The 20002-nt window shown below is 47.6% G+C and overlaps 1 protein-coding gene across 4 annotated transcripts in view; it reads right to left on the bottom strand.

Moving 5' to 3' along the window:
- LOC147615352 (uncharacterized) overlaps window positions 1–20002 on the bottom strand; it is a 74555-nt gene that overhangs the window by 599 nt on the left and 53954 nt on the right. For 3 of the 4 annotated variants that reach the window (XM_086779438.1, XM_086779436.1, XM_086779437.1), the window contains 2 exons: window positions 17206–17357; window positions 16349–16508 (listed from right to left, as the gene is read on the bottom strand). In XM_086779438.1, the coding sequence (XP_086635564.1) occupies window positions 16349–16508; window positions 17206–17357 (312 nt within the window). The remainder of the gene's footprint in view (window positions 1–16348; window positions 16509–17205; window positions 17358–20002) is intronic. The other variant, XR_015262828.1, reaches the window with a different exon arrangement.

A 20002-nucleotide genomic window follows, 5' to 3' on the forward strand; every position in this document is an offset into this window, starting at 1 on the left:
CCACCCTCCTCTTCAGTGACAACAGTGTGCAATGCTTGCCCTTCAAGCTCACATTCTGGATAAGGGAGGATGGATCCATGGACATTAAAGATTTGCGACGCCACCTAGTTCTACCAAAGCTGTGCAGGGTGTTCACTCCAATTGGACATGGGTCTATGAGAGGAAGGTGATTTAAACAAGAGTATCTATCATGCATATTAGCACAAAAACAAAACAACATTCACTATAAAAGCTAGATATAAGATACAAACACACAAGAGACAAGACTCTTCTAGCCAGCTCTATCTTAAGAGTTTGTAGGCCACAAGAGACAAGACTCTTCTAGCCAGCTCTATCTTAAGAGTTTGTAGGCCACAAGTAAGAAGTCTTGTTTTTGTGTGCCTTAGGTTTTCTGCCTGCAAAGCCTTAGGGGGGCTTCACACATGTCCACGGACATGTGTGTTCCGACAACTCCCTCCAATCAGCTTTAAACTTTTTGGAAATGTATCTTGGTGCATCTTCAGACATCTAGCAAATGAACAATGAGCTTGGCCAACATGGAAGAAACCCATCTTTGTAGGGAGATTAGGTGACTTTGTAGATACCCTAGAAGTTGATGAATCCATCTATAGTTATATGTAAGAAATAAAAAACCATCTTTATTAGAAGATACATAAATGGACTAAGTCCATCTAGATTTATAAATGACAAAAGTGTTTATTTCTTCGAGTCCAAGGATGGCTTTGGCCGCCCCTGACCTTGGCTCGAAAAACAAAAAAACAAAAACTAAGTCCATCTAGATAATCTAGTTGAGCTCTTGTCTGGTAAGGTTGAGGTTGGAGACTATAGCGTAATAAAAATAAGACAATATAACCCATCTTCGCATTTAGCCAAACAACTCGCGTCTTTTGGTGGTAGATAAAGTGGTAGAAAGATCTCAACATTTCACGCGTAAAGACCTAACCATGAGGTGAAGTTGCACGGCTTGGCACTCATCATACCATCCATTTTGAGGTTGTGAACCCATAGTAGGTTTGGTGGTGGAACATACAATGTGAGGAAAGCTAGCTTGGACGGATTCATGATCGATAGAAGTAAGATGTAAAATGATGGCGGTGGGGGGTAGTGAGAGGTCTAAGCTGATTGTGTATAGTGGTAGAGATGATTAGCATAAACTAAGTTGAGGTCGTGACTCGTGGTGAAAATGGATGCAGTTGAAGTGTTGAATTGGAGACGAAGGTAGCAACACACACAGTTGCAGACAGCAAGTAAGCCAAGATACAAAGAAGCACAACACTCAAAGTAGATTGATGAGAATAAGTGAAATACAAGTGAAGTAACATGATAAGGTCACTTACACACTCTCATAAGAGTGTACATACGCTCAAGGGAAAAAACCTCCTAAGGAGAGAAAGAGTACCCCAAACCATTATTAGCGTACGTCCACACATCACTACCATATAAATGGCTTCAACTCTCCCCTATAGTGATATTGTCAACATATACACAGGGATGATGTGGCTCATCAATCTCCAAATGGCAATAAGCCCAAAGCTATGCGAAAAACTTCTAACTTCTCTAGAAAGCCTTCATGAGCATATCTGCCATATTGTCATGTGTCGAGACATAAGCTAGGCTAATCTCTCCTATAATGAGCCTTTTCCTGACATAACGATAATGCACCTCAATGTGCTTTGTGTTAGCATGAAACACATTATTCCTCGCAAATGGCCAATGCAGTCTAGCTATCTGCCAAAAGGTGTTTGAGCTTTGCACACTCCATAGTCACTGTAAAAACTACCATGTACTCGGCTTCATAGCTCGAAGTGGCCATCGTTGTTTGCTTCTTGTTGAGCCATGATATACATGAATCACTAAGATGAAAGCAAAAGCTACTAGTGGATACTCGCGTGTCATAACATCTAAGTCCAATTGGATTCACTGAAAGCATGCAACTGAAGATCACCCCCTTAGCATAGAATAGCAGAAGGGACTGAGTGCCATGTCGCTTGGTACCTTGCCAATGCTTCCGAGACTGCATAAACTTGCTCAACTAGGAGATCCCAAACTGAATGTATGGCCTCATATTGGATAGATAGATGAGGCACCCAACAACTTGCTAAGAAAGTGATGCATCAAATGATTCATAGATGGCTTGATACAACTAGAGATTTGTCTTTTTCCCCTTTCGGGAAAGTCTTTTTAGAAATAAAGTATGACTTGGATGAATCGATTTGCGGTGTATCAATAATGAGAAACAAATTACTAAATAGTATTGGTACTGGGATTAATAACACCACTCAAAATAATGAGAAGTATCCTCATCGATTTCTCAATGTTTGATTCACTTGCATCTTGGAGGCTGAGCCTAGCACTTGCAGCTTGCTAACGTGACTTCTATTTTGAGTACCCCACAACAACTACCCATTATATAGGGATTCAAGCGTGGCTGGGGCTGGCCAACTGGTGATTGGGCTGGTCATGGGCCATAGTGGGCCTACATACCTAGCCGACTTGGGTGCCTAGGCCCCTTGAGCCCCACGGGTGGCCATGGACCCCTTGTGGGGTGTGGCCTATGGGCTGTCCACAGCCCTAAGCCTGCCCCAAATCTTTGCCCCTTTCCATGGTGTCACTATTACCACATTCCATGGGTTCACACGCACCTAGACTTGCTAGACTCTGACTTGGTTGTCCAGACACCTAACCCTAGGTCTAATAAGTGTTCGGGACATCGTGACATCATACAAGAAGGTTACATCTTAGATATGAGACAAGCATATCATTGATGTGTGCGGGACTTGCACGAATGATTGATTACCCTTTGTTAGCTTCCATGTCTTTCATCATATCGGAAGTCATTGTTGCTGATGAGTGCAATGTAGGTGCACGGGTAAAAACAAGAAAAGAGTGCCTAATGCATGGGCTTGAAAGAGGCAAGTGCCTATCAATACATCGACGACTTGTTTGTGGACAAGGGCTCACAACGTGTCCGGCCTTAGGGCCTTGCACTTGTCTTTACAATTGGATCCATGGTATGTAAGGATATCCCATTATATATCAACAACTCATGCATGGCACCCATCTCTAGGAAGCTCCTGCCATAGCAAGTGATATGCCATATGTCTGCCGAGGTCCACTATATCCTTACTCCATTGGATCCATCTTGGATCCATCTCCAAGCGCACACTAGGTCTGCATGAAAGTCATACATATGTACCTGCATCTAGGCTATCTGTGCATTGAAGTCAACCAGTAGGAGGATGTCTCCTTGTTGGGCAAACTACACAAATCTGGAAAAAGAGGGGTATATGGTGAGTGTCCATCTTGCAGTAAGTTGTGTGCAAAAGTTGAAGTCTCTAGTGGAAAATAACACACCACAATGTATAAAATCTCAAAGCCCATCTAGGCTAGCAATATACACATGAATCGCCCCCCTGTCCCATTTGATCACTGTGAACACCTTATGCAAATGAAGGCTAAACAAAAATGCCACACCTCCTGAGCTTCGTACAAGTACCTTCAAAGGCAAGCTCTACTTGCAAAGGTGTATTAACTTCTATGAAAGACCAAAATTCTTAATTTTAGTGCATCAAGCCACACACGCCATGTAGGGGAACTGGAGGTGTCTAATACACCACCATACGATATAGTGTAAATGAGAATGGAAAAAACTACATAGATCGGTATTCTATATGGGTCTGTCTAAAAGCAGTGCCTAAAGACCTTGCGGGCTCTGATGTCTCTGAAAGGGGTCTAAAATCTGCAACTGTCATCCATTGATCTGCTCCATGAATCTAACTTTCAAAGTTTTTTTTTTTTGTTCTGATGTCTCTGTAAGGATCTAAAATCTGCAGCTGTCGTCCACTGATCTGCTCCATGAATCTCACATGTGAGCAGTGTGTCAAAGGTTTTTTGTTTTCCCAAAAAGAGATCCTTCTATTAGTTAAAAAGTCTGCTAAAAGGTGTGATCTATGACAGTAAAAAAAACTGAAAAATGAAGAGGGGGCTCCCTCCATGGCTGGCCGCTCTCGGAGGGAGGCTACATCATAGGGAGAAACCTTGCCGGGGGGGGGGGGGGGGGGGTGCGCGGCACCAGAGGTGTTGCCATAAATTGTCAAGGAAGGTGGTCAGGATCCCCTAGGCCTGCCAATGAGGGGAGGCAGTGGGGGTGCCATCGTCGATCCGTTGTAGAAGACTCTACCATGCCAGTAAGACCGAGTACTTGAGGCATGCCAGATCCACTCACCGGGTTTCCATTGGATATGTACGAGGGGTCTGTTCTTGGATACACCCAAGCATGCATGGAGTAGTCATCAATGAAAGTTACAAAATAGAGGTAACCCTCGATAGATGGTGTCCTCATAGGACCACATACATCACTATATATAAGGTGCAACCCTTATTAATCCATCTTTCGGGAATGATGCCTGTTGCATCTCGCCCAAAATGCACCCTTCACATACATGTTTGATGGGGGCCTCACGCTGTGACTATTTCTTGCCTCAAGGCACAAAAAACTGCCAAAATTCAAGTGACCCAAAGTGGGCATGCAATAGCTCCACATCACTCATAGCTTGTGTGGCAGTAACTGAACATGCATCATATACCGATCTCTCATATCTATCCAGCCTGTAAAGACCAACAATGATGTGTCCATCACTCCGATCACAAACAATACACCCGCCATCTACAAATCTAACTAGTAATGGCAGGTCCTCTCTTCCTGAGGAGACAAGGAACGAACATGGCTAATTTCTTCAAGGGTTTGTAGCTAATATTTCAGTTTCTGAATTTTCTCTCTCTCCTCACCCACAAACCATTTACCATAATCTGTAATCCCCCCTTGCATATGGGATGTAAAATGGTACCAAGCAATATCCATATCTTCATAAAATTCAGCTATGAAAGCAAGGACATCAACAACCATGTCTCTAAAATATTAACGAATAAGCAATAATCTCTTAGCTGGTAGCTAAATCATCTAGTAGCATGTCAAAGTACAAACTCAGCCATATAGGAGCATGATTAGAGTAATCCACCCACATTCTACATATAAGAGGATCAATCCGAGCACAACAAATACCATTTGTCAAGCCTTGCCTTGTAAGTTGTATAAGCATTATGATGAAAGGTATACCCCTACATATCAGGGCACGTGGCCATGGAGCATGATAGCAAAGACTTGCGTATTTGATGAGAGTAGCCTTTAAATAGGCCAAGGTAGAAGCAGCTACATAAGCAGTGATGTCATCTTCTCCACATAGGAAGTCAACCATGTAAGTATTCTAGGCTATTGAATATCCACTTGCCCACTTGCATGAGGTGTCTTCTTCTAGTTGATCCCTTTACCCATTTACTACTTTTTGCCAATGTCAAATACCCTTTTACGTCCATTCAATCACATGAACCAAGGTCTATGGTATCTGACAAAAAACCATACCCAATGTCCATTCAAGCAATGATTGGAGATGGACATTGGGAGCCAACTTCCAACACCCTCCCTTGGTTCCATCATGACCATCTCTGGACTATATGTGAATACGCAAGGTAAATTTAGGGGTTTACAAAAGACCATACTCTTCTACTTAATTTATCCCAAATACAATAGGTGTCCCAAATACCATCCAATGTCTAAAGTCAAGCTTCCTAATGCACCAAAATAAATTTGCTCTAATGAGTGTGGGTATGGCCATGGGTGATGGCCATGGGTGAACCATCTTCCAACACCCACCTATGGGTCAATCATGGCCAAACAACAAATAAGTGCAAAGTTGCCAAGCCTTAAAAGGCCCATTCTGCTTCAACAAAATTTGCCTCCATATTGGGGGCACTTTGAGATGAGTCTTTAGAGACAATGTTGGCTTCATTGGCTTTTTAACTTTGATGAAGCACCTATCTTCCAAGTGTCCTAGTTTTCCACAATATTTGCATTGTAGCTTGGGCTTATTTTTGTACATGTAATCTTTTAGTATATGACCACTTTTGCCACAATGAGTGTAGCTAGTGTTCTTACTACCTTTGTTGTTATTGATGAAGTAAGCTCCTTCTTCAACACCATGGTTCTCTTGCTTTTTCTTGAATTCTTCAAATAAGGAAGCTTCAAGCCATATCAATATTTCCTTCATGATCATTTTATTGAGAGGTGCAAGCCATATCAATATTTGCTTGCATATTTTTTTGCATATTCTGTAAAAGAACTCCCTGCTTACAGAGGTGTTGGCCACGTCTCATGTGATTACTCGGCCAGAGAAGAATAATTGTAGACAGAAATTCAATCGTATGGCAAGACTAGGTGTTGTGAGGATGTCTAATACTTTGTTGCCCGGACGCCCGCAAACGTTATCATTCCACCGTGCTCGTCATATATTTCGTGTGCCCCATGTTACAAGTGTATTTGGTTGTAGTTGCAGCAACAAGTGCAGTCTCTAGGGTGCCTTCCTAGGATGGATTCTTCTCATGCATGGGATGATTGGTGTTCGGTCGCAAAACCAGGCTATTGAAGGCTTCCGCTAATGTTGTATATCATCTTTTGGTCCAAGAGAAGAGATGGCTTGCAGAAAAAGCTAATAAAGTATGGAATGTTAAGAAAACGGCCTCTTGGTGGAAGTGCATCCTATTTATGTGGTTGGCATTCCAAGCTGCCTTTTCAAGGCAAAGTGTTCATTTGGTGAGTCATGGTTGGGGGACCTGCCTTTGGTCCACTGCCCTTTGGTGTCGGAGACTTTCGAATGGTAACTATTTCTTCTACACCAGACTTGTCTAGAATCTAATCGGCATAGGTTTATCTTGTCCGGTGGCTCGCCAGATATGGAGTTCATCTCTTTAGTTTGGCAAACGGTGACTGGACACACTTTGTCACCCAGGCAATGGGTATTTGGACATGATCAGCCTGGGGGAACAATCAGTGACATGATATCTTCTTTGTTTTCTTTCGATGGTAAGATCCTTCAATTAGTTAAAGAAAAAATAGCCACAAAGGGCTAGATACAACCACAAAGGGCTACATACAAACTCTCCTCATTTAAGGGCGGGAATCAAATGATCATGAGGGGAAGAGACGCTTCTCCTTTGGATGGCCACTCTATGAGGAGAAGGCTATCTCATACAGGGGGAGGGGGGGAAACAACCACACAGGTGGTCTATAATGCCAAATGGAGTCATCGCCTCTATCTGTGAGGAAAGGGCTAGGCCTCCGAAGTCTCAAAAAAGCTTCCTTCCGCTTCCGCATGCGGTCTAAACCTCCGTGTAACTTCCCCCATTGACCGTGGAGGGTGTGAATGGTATCAAGCCATATGCTCCTTATGGTCTCTGCCGGCGGAGTGTGGGTGCCCTCCATGGCCTTGCTGCATCTAGCATGCCAAATGTGCCAAGCTACTATGCTACTGCATATCTCCCATCTCTGGCATGAGCCTGGCCACCAATCGCTTGTAGGTGGGGTTGTGACTGGTACTGCTGCAATATGATGGGGTGAGAGATCTAAAGGCCTAGCCCTCCCCCATCCTCCTCATAAGCCCTGACCACTCCAGCCTTTGTGGCCCAAGCAACAGTCCCCCATGTGATGATCCGGGTCGATGCCTTGTGCATAGCAAAGGTGCGGAGAATTCTCTGCTAAATCTACTGAGCCTTGAGGCAATCCCAAAAAACTACCGACTGCTAAACTCCTATGTGCCATCAATCAAAGAAAGAGGGTGATCTTTCTTGGCTGAAAGCTGTCCCACAGCCTCTTCCAGAAATTGAAAGGAAACGTTGTGAGAGGCCCTAAGACTGCCGATGTGCTACTGATGCTAGTGTGCCATCTATCTTGGGTATCTGGATCCTGCCGCCTAGCCGCACAGTTTATGCAAAGAAGGGGGCATCCAGAGTCTCCTCCCGATCCGCTGGATAATGCCAAGTCCACTCTCTCGGGTCCCCTTGAAGGCGCGTGAGCGGTTGGCACTCCCGTATCCATAGCCACTATAATCTCTCCCTGGCCACCTTGGCTAGTGCTGGATCAATATGCCATTCCTATGCCCGAAATCACCCTTACCCTCTGCAAGGTGCAACCACTAAAACCCTCCAAGGAAAGCTCAGATCTCTCTAGTTTGCCATGGGATCCAATAGAGAAAGTAAGTAGACCACTGTCCTCATCTGCTCCGTGGACCGCCACTAGGATATCGTGTCTGGTAAACACGCCTAGCCACACTGGGGGAGTCGGGTCTAGGGGAGTCAGCCACTCCTGAGGGATAGCTGAGTCGATGTCAATGCTGAGCCTATCTCTACCTCGGATCCCTGTCAGACCTCTCTTTTGCACCTCCGGGGGTAACTGCCTCTGAGCGATCCAATCTCCAAGAGACCTGGTTGGTCCCATCATCCATGCTCAAGTTTCCCCAAGAAATGTGCGGTCGGCGGGCCCCTAGCATATGGCCACTGGGTAAAAAGGATCAGGGGGTTCCAGACCAAAGGCTGCCAAAGCCGCTCCTCTTAGGAAGCTGGAGCTATCTGTTTGAGGGTGGGCCTAAGGTGCTCCCAAGCACAAAGTAAACTGGCTACAAATTTGTCCTCAAAAGCCAGGCGAAAACCACGGACTCGCATCTCTGATCCATCTAGTACTCTGCGGCCAAGGGCCCCCAAGACTCGGAGTATGGGCTGAAATATGGGCCAATAGGAAATCCTTCCAGGGCTCATCACTTGGAAGGAGGCCTCTAACAATCAACTTGCCCAACAGGGCGAAGTTTTGAATAGCTGGGTCAATGAGGCCTAGCCCCCCTTTGCGACAAGGCTGAATAATCACTCTCCATGCCACCTTGGCCCTAACTGGCCTCCCATCACTTCTTGCCCATAAGAAATTCCGCATCAACCATTGTACCTAGCCAATACATGCACGAGAAAAGGCCCAGCATGAAGTGATGTACCACATGCTGGCAAGAAGTACCTGGTTCGCCGCCGCCATCCTGCATGCTAGGGAGAGCCTCGCCCGAGCTCCAATATAGAAGCTTCTTCCGAATACTTAGAAGAAGCGGGGCGAGCTATTGCTCGGGAGAGATATCAATGCCAACTTGGCAACCGAGATATCAAACTGGAGTGCCCCTATAGCGGTCCACTGGAAATCCTCAACTGGCGCCAAGTCGGGGCGGGTGCTGAGCCTACCCAAAAAAATCACACGACTTGTGCCTGTTGATCTGTGCTCCTGGTGCACGGCAAAAAACCTCGATCGCCTCTGCGAATCTTTGTAGATTCCCCACATCTCCTGCAAGGGAAGCTGTTGTGTCATCTGCAAACTCTGAGTCCAGCAACTCTACCTGCGTGCGGAGGGGCAGACGCAATCCCTGAAGCCCGATCTCCGAGCAGAGAGAAAACTACTCATGGCCTCGGCGATGAATAGGAAGAGGTAAGGTGCCAAAGGACAGCCCTATCTAACCGAGCGAGAGAGGGGGAATCTGTCGCCATGAGCTCCCTGAATGAGAACTTCGTTGTGTGAGGCTGAGTAAAGTCCTGAGACTCCATGAATCCACTCCATGGGGAATCCCATCCGGCTCATAGTGCCCTCCAGAAAGCTCCAATCCACCCTATCATAAGCCTTCTCAAAGTCTAGAAGTAGCACAATGAGGTCCTATTTCTGCATCCTGGTCGAAGCTATCGCCTCCCAGAAGGTAAAGATGTTGTCCAGAATGCTCCAATCCTGAACAAAGCTGGTCTAAGTGTCGTGGATCAAGTCTCGGAGAAAAGGCTGAAGTCTCCTGCTGATGGCCTTGGCCAAGATCTTATAGGCTGTCCCTAGAAGAGTGATGGGTCTCCACTGCCGAATCTCCAATCTGTCACCACCATCCTTGGGAATCAAGTGAATCAAGCCCTTTGAGAGCCTCTCTAGCATGGCACCTGTGATCATAATCTCATTGAAGGCAGCTCGAAGGCCACCTTCCATGAGGTTCCAATGGCGAAGAAAGAAGGAGACTGGAAGCTTGTTCGCCCCCGGGCATTTTCCCTTGGGAAGTGACGTAACTGGTGTCAGTAAGAATGACCGAAGAGAAGGGGGAACCACCTCCCTCCTGTGCCGCCAGACCCTCTCGCGTGCGTCCACCACCTGTGGAGATGTCGGGGCACCAGTGAGGAGGGATCGAAAAAAGTCCGTGGCAATGGCTCACCTGGGGTGGGCTGAAACAATAGCTCCATCCTAGCCACGCAACCTGCAAATACCGTCTCTCCTCCTGTGGGGGTCGGCTATCTCAAAGAAATCCCTTGTGACTCTATCGCCTGCCTGAGTCTAGAAAGAGGCCCAGGCATGATACCTTCGTTGACTGCAAGAATCATCTCCTCCCAGGCTAAGTACTCTGCTCCTGAAACTGTGGCCGTGCCACCTCCAAGTCTGTCCTCTACTGCCTCTATCATGATAAAGTCACCGCCCAAGCACCAAAAGTCAGCCTGAGGGAGGGCCTGCCGTACTGATCTCCAAAAGAAGGCTCTACCTGCAACAGCGTTCGGAGCGTAAACATTGAGGAAGCCAACCCTATCCTCTCCAATAGTAATGGTAATCCACTGTGCACGCCCTAAGAAAATGACTCCTGAGCCAGTCACACTGCCAGTAGCAACTGCTCAGTGACATATATACACACTCCTCCCTGCATCCCTGAGGGGCCGAAGGATGGGGACCAGAAAGTGTGACTCTTTCTTGGAAGAATCTTCCCGCATCTGCGGGTGCGCCCCTCTGAGAGATGATGCTCCCTGGAGGAAAAGAATGTCTATGGGTCCCCCCACTATGGCCCTCTAAAGCTCACCTCGTGGGACGCCTCGTCTATGAAAGCACTAAGGCCCCCCTAAACCCTGAATGTTCCATGAAACAATTTGCATATCAATTTCGGTGTGATGCGGCACTAGCACAACTGCCCTCCACTCGACGAGTCTTGGGCAAGGGTTTAGATGGGGAATAATCACAATCCGTGCAGGGGCGAAGGCGCGCTAGGTGGGCACTAATCGTGTCCTCCATGTGACGCCATTCTGTACAAGCACATGCATATGCATGCTCCGGACTCCATCGATCACAATAGAGGTATCTGTAAGAGGGGGGAAGAGGTACCACAACATAAGTATGCATGAATACAAAGAGCAGCACCTCCAGACTGGAGACTACCATCTCCCCATCTTGGCCTCAATGGGCTAAACCTCCAAGCTCCATCCTAGCCAGAGGCCAAAAATGGGTGAGAATGTCGATGATGCGGAGATCGTGGAGATGGTGGGAGAGCTCAACTACCTGACCTTGGATGGCAGCTACCACCAACTCAGGATCCCACTCTGTCCCCGGGGTTGCACTGGAGGGGAAAGAGAAGATCATCGTGCCATTATCTAGCGTAGACAGCCCGGAGTGGTGAAAAACCACACAAACCCGAACAAGGGCTATTGTCTCCTCAAACATGTCGGTCCCTTCCGTCGGCAAACACCGAAAGAAACTGTAGTCCACAGACTGTCCCAAGATCCTAGGGGCCCCACCGGGGGACTCTGGAAGGAGAGCCCTCACCGGGGAGGTGACAATGATCATCTCAACCGGCTCGGAAAATCGGTGAATCAAGTGACGGACTGACCCCACCGGCTGCCTCCACTCCGGGTCAGGGGCTGCTAGGGGGGCGACGAGAGTGCTTTGGAGAGGCACAAGGGGGGGGGGAGGGAGGGCTCGCATGATAAAGGCGGGGCAGAGAGTGGCGGATTAAGTTGGTGTCGAGACTGGAGGAGGAGGAGGGGGAGGCGGTGAGAGAGGGCGGAGGGGCGTAACGAGGGGTGATGCGGTGAGGGATCCATCGAAGAGGAAAGAGGGGAGGGGCCCACCGCGGACTCAGAGAGGTTGGACGGCCTCTCAAAACACTCAGGGTCGGGGCCGGGCCGAGGGGGGGGGATCTGGCGGCCCGGGTGCGGTCCACCAACCGTCCACCACTCGCCGTCTACTGGGCCACCCAAAGTCGGGGCCTAGTGCTCTGCTGCCTGAGGGCCTGCCTCTCTCTCTACCCCCTGGTGAGGGTTAGCACAAGAACCCCCGGGGGGGGGGGGGGGGGGGGGGGGGGGGGGCGGGGGGGGTGTTCTCCTGGTGGACTGCCACCAAGGGCAAGCTCTAGCTAAATGACCCATCTGTCTGCAAATGAAGCATTGGCTTGGAAGGCCAAAATACTCCACGCGCTGTTGTATGGGGTCGACTCGGAGGCTAGGAATAGGTATACAATGCGGTACAGACTCAAATGAGGCTACACAGATACAGAGGGATGGAATCTCCGCTGCCCTTGTGAGGTCCAAGGCAACGGTGGGAGGGGGACTCCATCACTCTCTCAATGGCACCACCAATCACCGGGAGAAGAGGAAGGTACTCCTTCCTAAGGTCTGGGAAGCAAACTGTCACTGGGAAGCCCAAAACGCCAGCCAATGGCTCAGACACTGGATTGAAGTCGTGCTGCCACCGTGCAAAGGCCGCCTGCGCCGCAGCACAAGGGGACTCAACTGCATGACTCGATCTGACGCCGATGGTGAGTCAAACTCCACTTGGTAGTATCCATGCCCCAAAGGGTGAATATCGGTGATCTTTGCAGGTTCGCCAATGAGGCTGGCCCGAAAAAGATCCCTGAGCTGTCAGTGCGCAGGGCGGCTACCAACAGGGTGGAGGCGTCAAGTGAGGCAATAGTCATGGCAAGAACCTATAGATCTGCTTCGGAGAAGGAAATGCAAGCAACCGGCTTCGGTTAGGGATGACCAAGCGGCTACCATGGAGTCCTCCTGAGGGTGAAGACCAGAATAGGCCAAAGCTTGCCGAATAAAGCTGAAAACCCCAAAAGCCAGAAAGCACCAACCTGCACGGGAGGGGAGAGAGGAGAGGGACAAGGAAACAAAGAGGAGAATGGAAAGAAAAGAGAGGGGGGGGGGGGGAGGCGGTGGGCAAAGCAATGAATTTGGGGGGGTGGGGGGAGCACGGGAGCTTGCGCACTACAACTGTGATACAAAGAGTTACTATGTTCATGGTCTATTGCTTTGGCAAGTTTCTTCTTTGATTAATGCACATACTATCACTAGGGCGCAAGCTGACCCTTGGTTACATGCTCTTCGTACAGTGGGCGGTGAAACGGCCTCTATGTACATGTTTGTATAGCTGGTCATGCGACCTTTGCTTTGTATTACATTTTCGTAATCTAATCAACCAACCATTATGAAAAAAGAGCGAGAGAGAGTGAGAGACCCACCCACCCACACACACATTTTTTTTTTGTAAAAAGCTATGTTCTATTGCTTTAATGTACAAAGAAAGGAGCCCTCAAACATGAGGCAAACTTCTTGAAGAACACACATTTTTCCACACCAAAAGTGGGAGGAAAAATTGTATGTATGCCATAAGAATTGATTGCACAATTATTAGGCGAACATGCAAAGGCCATGTAGATAAATGCCAATAATCCAACTTCACATGATGGCATCTTTGAAGGAAATATTCCAGCCCAATGGATATAACCCAAATGGCGCACTATCTCATGAGATTGGCATATAATTCCCGACCACAAGAAAGCATGCCAATGTGCTTGTTTGAGAGGCAACAAAATAGACTCCGAAAGTTGATAAAAAGCGCAGCTGCTTCTCCAACCAAATGTAATGCTTGCATGAGACATTGTAGATCCTCTCTCGTGTTTTTGGAAAAAAAGAAAGAGTCATCAGCATAGGCTTGAGCAATGAGATTGCCTCCAGTAGGCAATTGCAGACCATGAAGAGAGCACATCCATATAAAAAAGTAGAGGATGGATAGCAATAGCATACAACAATGCACTCAAGGGGCATCCTTGCCTTACTGAGCGGCCCAATACCCACAGTTGATGAGAAAGCTATCTAATATTTACCAAACAGAGTTTCTTAACCCGCAAGTAGACATCATCAAATGTGAGATCAAAATCCAACCCCAGCAATACAGGTGTATGATGAGAAAGCTGCAATGTATGATCCACCCACATTTGACAAGCAATGGGATCATCATGGTCAGCATGTAATAGATACCATCTGTCTAATCTCACTCTATAACTTGTAAACAAATTATGATGAAAGGTGAAGGCCCCTTTTGTGAGGACAAACAGCTTTCCATATATCCATAATTTCCATGCTTCTAATTACATTCTGCCAGCTAACCCTTTCCATAGCTATCATGTGAGTGGTTCCATGTGTATTATCATCCCCGGAAGGAGAGTTGCTGAAGTCTCCGCATAAAAAAACATTTGTCAACTAAGGATAACTAGCAATTTATCACATAAAAGATCTCCCTTGGCAAAGACCGTGGGAGCCGAGATTTCCAAAAGGCAATTCTCTCACCTCTATGGTTAGGAGCATAGAGGTTGAGAATACCAATGCGTGTAGTACCCTGCATAAGAAGGATCCCTGCGCTCTCGCAGGCAAAATGACACCATGTCCAATGATGCAAGGCAAGATCAAAGCTGAAATAGAGATACAGACACTACCCTTGGTACCAACGGCTGGTGACCAAAAGGTGTGTCCCGAGAGAAGCTTGCCTGATCTCCCACACTGGCTAGCATCCAGTTTATGCTCTTGCAAGAGCAATACATCTAGGTCCATCTGTGTCTGCACAATGGAGCTGGGTTTTTACAATTTGTTTCCGCCGACGCGGAAAAAAACCCCCAAGACCCTGAATGTTCCAAGAGACAATCCTCATAAGGATTGAGAATCTCATGGTCGACAAAGGACCCCCTTTAGAGACGGAAGTACGTCTCGCATAGGTAAGGGAGGGAAAATCTGACGATGTAAACCGTACCTCTCTCTCCCACTCCGGAGAAAAGCCAGGGCTAGTCCTCAGAACTGGAGAGGTACCATGACAATGCGAATGTGCAACATCATCCTCAAGAGTACAATCATCCTGTAACTGTAATGCAGCATCCTCCTGTGAAGGATCCAGATCATGTGCCTGCAAAGCTTCATCCTCCAAAGAAGGATCGACATCCTGTGAGGCAAGAGCTGCATAGGGGTTAGGGTGCTCCATAAGGGATGTGGGTGAAGGGGTAGGTACGGGGGTGCGAGGATGCCTGCCATCCCTAACCACAACCCAACGTTGTGTGGTATGTTGTGGCAAAGGAGCAGCTGGAGTATCGGCAACTACAGAAGGCCTCTGATGGGCAGGACCACGCCGCCTCCTAGCATGGCCCCTCGATCTGGGACAATCTCTAGCAATGTGACCCTGTCAACGACAAATCCGACACTGGTCAAGTTTGCCTACAATCTCCATCCTCTGGCGGAAATGAGATCCGTTAGGTCTCTGAAGCATAACATGATCATCAGTAATCGATGGATCAGGAACAAGAACAAGGACCCGGGGTACAGCATCAAGAGTGGCGGTAACGGCGGCGGGAGAGCTCGGAAGGACTGAAAGGCAGGCGAAGGCAGTAGAGGGGCGGGCGGGGGGCTGCAGAAGGGCTGGCGGGAGCAGCAGGAGGGCAGGCGGGGGGCTGTAGAAGGGCAGGCGGAGGCAGCAGAGGGGCAGGCGGAGGCAGCAAAATCAGCAGCGCAAGCACACCCGTCACTTCAGCTCTTCGAATCTTGTCTCTTTTTGGTGTCTGCAAGTTTCAAAATAACTTCATGGAAACCTCTAGCAGCATAGTAGATGCTTTCAACAGCCCATCCTTCCAATTGGTTTTTCAACCATTTGCCTACATCTTCAGCAGCTGGCACCTTCCTGGGAAAGAAAGTATCACCGCTGCACGTTCCAAGAATTTCCTGACTTCCAAGAGGATCACATCCTTAGGAATAGTGCATCTAATAGGGGCTTAGGCTTATCCCAATTGATCCTGCTTGATTCAAAGTCCTTGTGCAATACATCATACAAAAACTGAGCAGGATCGGCAGCATGCAAAGCAGACTCCTTGAGCTTCTTAGGGTTGGAGCCATCCTGGGGCTTGTCGATTTTTCGAGCATAATGAAAGACCGAATCCAAGTCCGCCATGACAGCAAGAAAATAACGCACACACTCTCCCACAGGCACACACACAAGCCAAAAGGCTGAGAAGAAACAGAGACTGAAATGAACAAAAGCAAACGACAAGCAGGCAAAAAGGGAAAGAAGAGAGGGTGACAGGCAGCGGGGAAGAAGCGAACAAGGTACTGCAAGGAGAGAGTATAGCCGAAAGGAAGAACAAAAAATGGACAAGCGAAACACTTCAACAGACAGTGCTCAGATGAAAGGACAAGCGAAACGGCGAGCAGACAAGCGAAGGTCAGACACCAGCAACGAGCGAGCAGCGAACAGCTGATTGAAGAACACACAGACACGCTCTCTCTCTTTCATATACCCCACCACACCGCCCCTCCCCCACCCACAACACACCATATTTCTAGTTTCAGATAGCACATACATAGTAGGCTAATATAAATGGCTTACCTGGGAGGCACTTGGACGCATTTTGGGGTCAAGATGGAAGCATTTAGCAAGAAAGTCCTTTGCCCACTCTGACGCAGTTTCAGGAATGGGAGGTCCACTGCTAGCTTTTGCAATCTGGAATATTGCAGCCCACGTGTTGTCTATTCCAGGCCAAGGGTGCCTGCACGTTTCAAAGTACCACAAAACAATAAGTGTGATTCAATCTACACTCTCTTTGAAAGAAATATCATTCTACTAGTAATTGTGAACAACTGTCCAACTTGGTGCCACATCTCCAAGCATGCTGGCCTACCCATCATGGGCATCCAAGAGCCAACTGCAAGGCCTCTCTGCACTGTCAACCAAGATCATGGTACTCGTAGTCCATGCTTGAGGTCTCAATGGCCTCCACCCTGTATGGGCCATTTGTTTATGAAATCCTACCTAATGGCTATCAGGGGTGAGCTCTTGCAGGCACTATAGAAAAGGGGCCTCCGACAAAGGCTGCACTCTTTCTCCTTATCAGCAGTGAGCAATCTAGTCTGTGCTGTTTCTTCAAGGCAGTGCCTTGCCACAGTAAGGGCAAGGTTTAGTGTCTGAGTGGTTATGCCTCACTCAAAACAGGTCTGAGTGGTTATGCCTCACCCAAAACAGGTCATTCCCAAAAATCCTCAATCCTCAATCTGGATATCTGGGTCCTTGAGGAGGCTGCCCAAAGGACTGTTGTCAGCCAGGCATAAAATAGTCCAAGACATTCATCTGACATAGCCTCACTTGAAAAGTGTGTAAAGTAGATGCATTCTCTATAGGGTCAGAAAAAAAATACAAGAAAAATACTCTTCCATTTCAAATACAGAAGTTTCTACATAATCACTTACATTGCGGTGAGCATTTCAATGACTGCACAACCTACACTCCAAATATCAGCATGGCGTCCATAATTATCTCCTTTGATAACTTCTGGTGCCATCCAGAAGATAGAGCCTCGAATCGATTTGCAAGCATCAGTTATTGTTGCCTCATGGAATGCCTGCAGCAATGTGATGCACATAAGAAGACAGGTCCTGATCAAGATATTGCCCTTACCACTAAAACCTTATTATATTAGCCAGTTGCCTCCTCCATTGAAAAGTCGAGAAGGAAGTTTCCTTGGTAAACTATGACACCATAATTTGATACATAGAGCTCCAATTACTCAAGAAAATGAGGAAGACTATGCTCTCGAAGCTTGGCCCATGTCCCCCTGATTGGCTAGATAGCAATATACTGTCCTCTTCATAGATTTCGTGCTTCTTATCAGGTCTGTGGAGGCTGATCTGCAATATAATTTGGCGACGGGGAAAATGGCAATAGAATTAATGTTCCTTAGAGAATTCTCGTGGAAAAATCGATAACGAGAGAGAAATGAAATGATATATTAACGTCTCTAAGAGGCCATAATGGCCTATGAGACCAAAACTGAGAGTACATCTGAAGTTGGTGTCTCATCAAAGAGAACAACTAAATGAGACTAAAGTACAATAAACTGATTGTCTTACAGTTATAAGAACAGAATTGTAAGACTCCGAGATGATACTGAGTAGAAAATACGGGAAACTAATGGAAAATGTATATCAGGTAGATCCATGTATGCTGATCAGTTGAAGTGTTGCCCTCTCCTTAGATCAAGTATCTCCGCCATGGGGCTGTCTAGAATGGAGACGTCGTAGTAGCGCGGTAGGCGCCTCCGATGCCGAGCAATAATGGCTCTAATCTGGCGATGGTGAGGATGCCGTGGTTGGGATCCTGGTGGGCATGGCCGACTCCCTGGGAGTGTGGTCGGTGCCCTGATGGCCCAATGGAGGAGGTATCAGGAGGTGTGTGGGCTAGGTTGCTGGTGCCGAAGAAATCTGTCAGGGTCCTCTGTCTAGGTACATCATGGCTCAGTCTCCTGTCTGCCAAGAAGGTCTCTCTGTGTCCCCTGAGCTCAAGTAGGAACAATCCCAAGCATCTCTGATCCCCAAACTCCATGACCCTGCGTAACGGCCCATAACCCTCTCGGAAGAGGCAGTGATAATAGACTGTATATCGGCAAATGTAGTGCTCCTGTGTCTCTGCCTCCTGGTAGCATAGCTGACAAATGCGGTCATCCAAGATCTGATGCACATATCGCCCTGTCTCAATCCGCAGCTGGTGTGATGAGGTCCGGATCTTTCCAATGGCACAACGTATTCCATGTGATAGGTGTACCCCATGTACGCCAGGCGGGTGATAAAATCATCCGGTGAGAGGTGTAGAAAATGGCTCTTGTAATGAGCCATTTTTGTGCCTAAGGGCTTAAGGGGGCTAGTCCATGTTCTCTCTGTGTCCACTCTGATGATATCCATCTTGATCACGCGGTTTTGCTCTGAGCAGGTGAGATCCAAAAATGGACAATCCAGACTTTACTGAAAGGGTGGTAGTGCCTCTATCCGCAAACCATGTAGGTCAAACCATGATCTCATCTCAGTGTACCAGCAATGAGTATCTCCATCCTCTGCCAACTGTATGGATGAGGTCAATGCCAATCGGGAGTACCTCTGCTGATTATGATGATTTGCTTTGAATCATGCAGGCAATCATCATAATCAGTGGTCTCTCCATTTGCCTCCATCCCTCATCTGTCCCTCTCTAAGATCTGTGATGTATGTTGGGCCCCCAAATTGGAGCTCCACACAGGAGAGTCGGTGTGACAAGCGTATCAAATAGCCACAATTTGGTGCACGGCTCCTGAAACTGTATGTGTGCACACTGCCTCTCAAGTGCCCCCCCAAGGCTGCATGCCCTGGAGCTAATCTAGCTGCTGCTGCCTCCTTCAGGGAGAAACGCGGTTCTGTGAAAGTAACTCCCAAGTAGACATATGACCTGACGTACTCAACCGACTCCCCTTGGAAAGTGAATTGAGGTTCTGATCTCGTCACCCATGCATGTGTGGTGTTAAACACCATAACCTTGGTTTTCCCAAGGTTCACTGTCAGATCTCTATCCACACAAAAAGCCTGTAATGCATCCAGGTGTCTCTGTAATCCCTCTAGAGAGTCTGCGATTAGAACAATATCATCAGCATATAACAAGATGGGTATCAACACCCCTGCTAGGCATGCCTTTGGGCCTCCCAATCTGTCTACATAATCAGAGACCGCATCAATGTACAGTCCAAAGAGCGTGGGTGATAGCGGGCATCCCTGCTTCACCCCTATCGTGCTGGTTACCATATCGGATAGTCCGCCTGGAGCTCGAACTCTGCCTGTCCTCACAGACTCATACAAAGCATATATCCCCCAGTGCATATCCTCAGGTACCTCAATGTCATGCAATCTATGCATAAGCCTGGCACGTGGTACGGTATCGAAGGCTTTGCGGAAGTCCACAAAGCAGCAGTATATCCTTCTCTTCTGTGCCCTGCCCTCTTCAATAAGTGCCTAAAGTGTCAGTATGTGATCCAAGGTAGTAAATCCTCTCCTAAAGCCAACCTGTCCATGTGCTCGATGACCATGCCTCTCTGCCCAGCGGCTCAGCTCCGACTCCAATATAGAGCCATATAGTTTGGCCAAGTAATGACCAGTCATGATCGTCCTGTAGTTGCCTGGTACCATGGGGTCCCCACTCTTAAAGAGTGGTACAATGATATGCTTGTCTAGCTTGCCGGGAAACCCT

Source organism: Cibotium barometz, chromosome 40, assembly GCF_041138505.1.
Source record: "Cibotium barometz isolate CiBa-2024 chromosome 40, ASM4113850v1, whole genome shotgun sequence".
Taxonomy (NCBI): domain Eukaryota; kingdom Viridiplantae; phylum Streptophyta; class Polypodiopsida; order Cyatheales; family Cibotiaceae; genus Cibotium; species Cibotium barometz.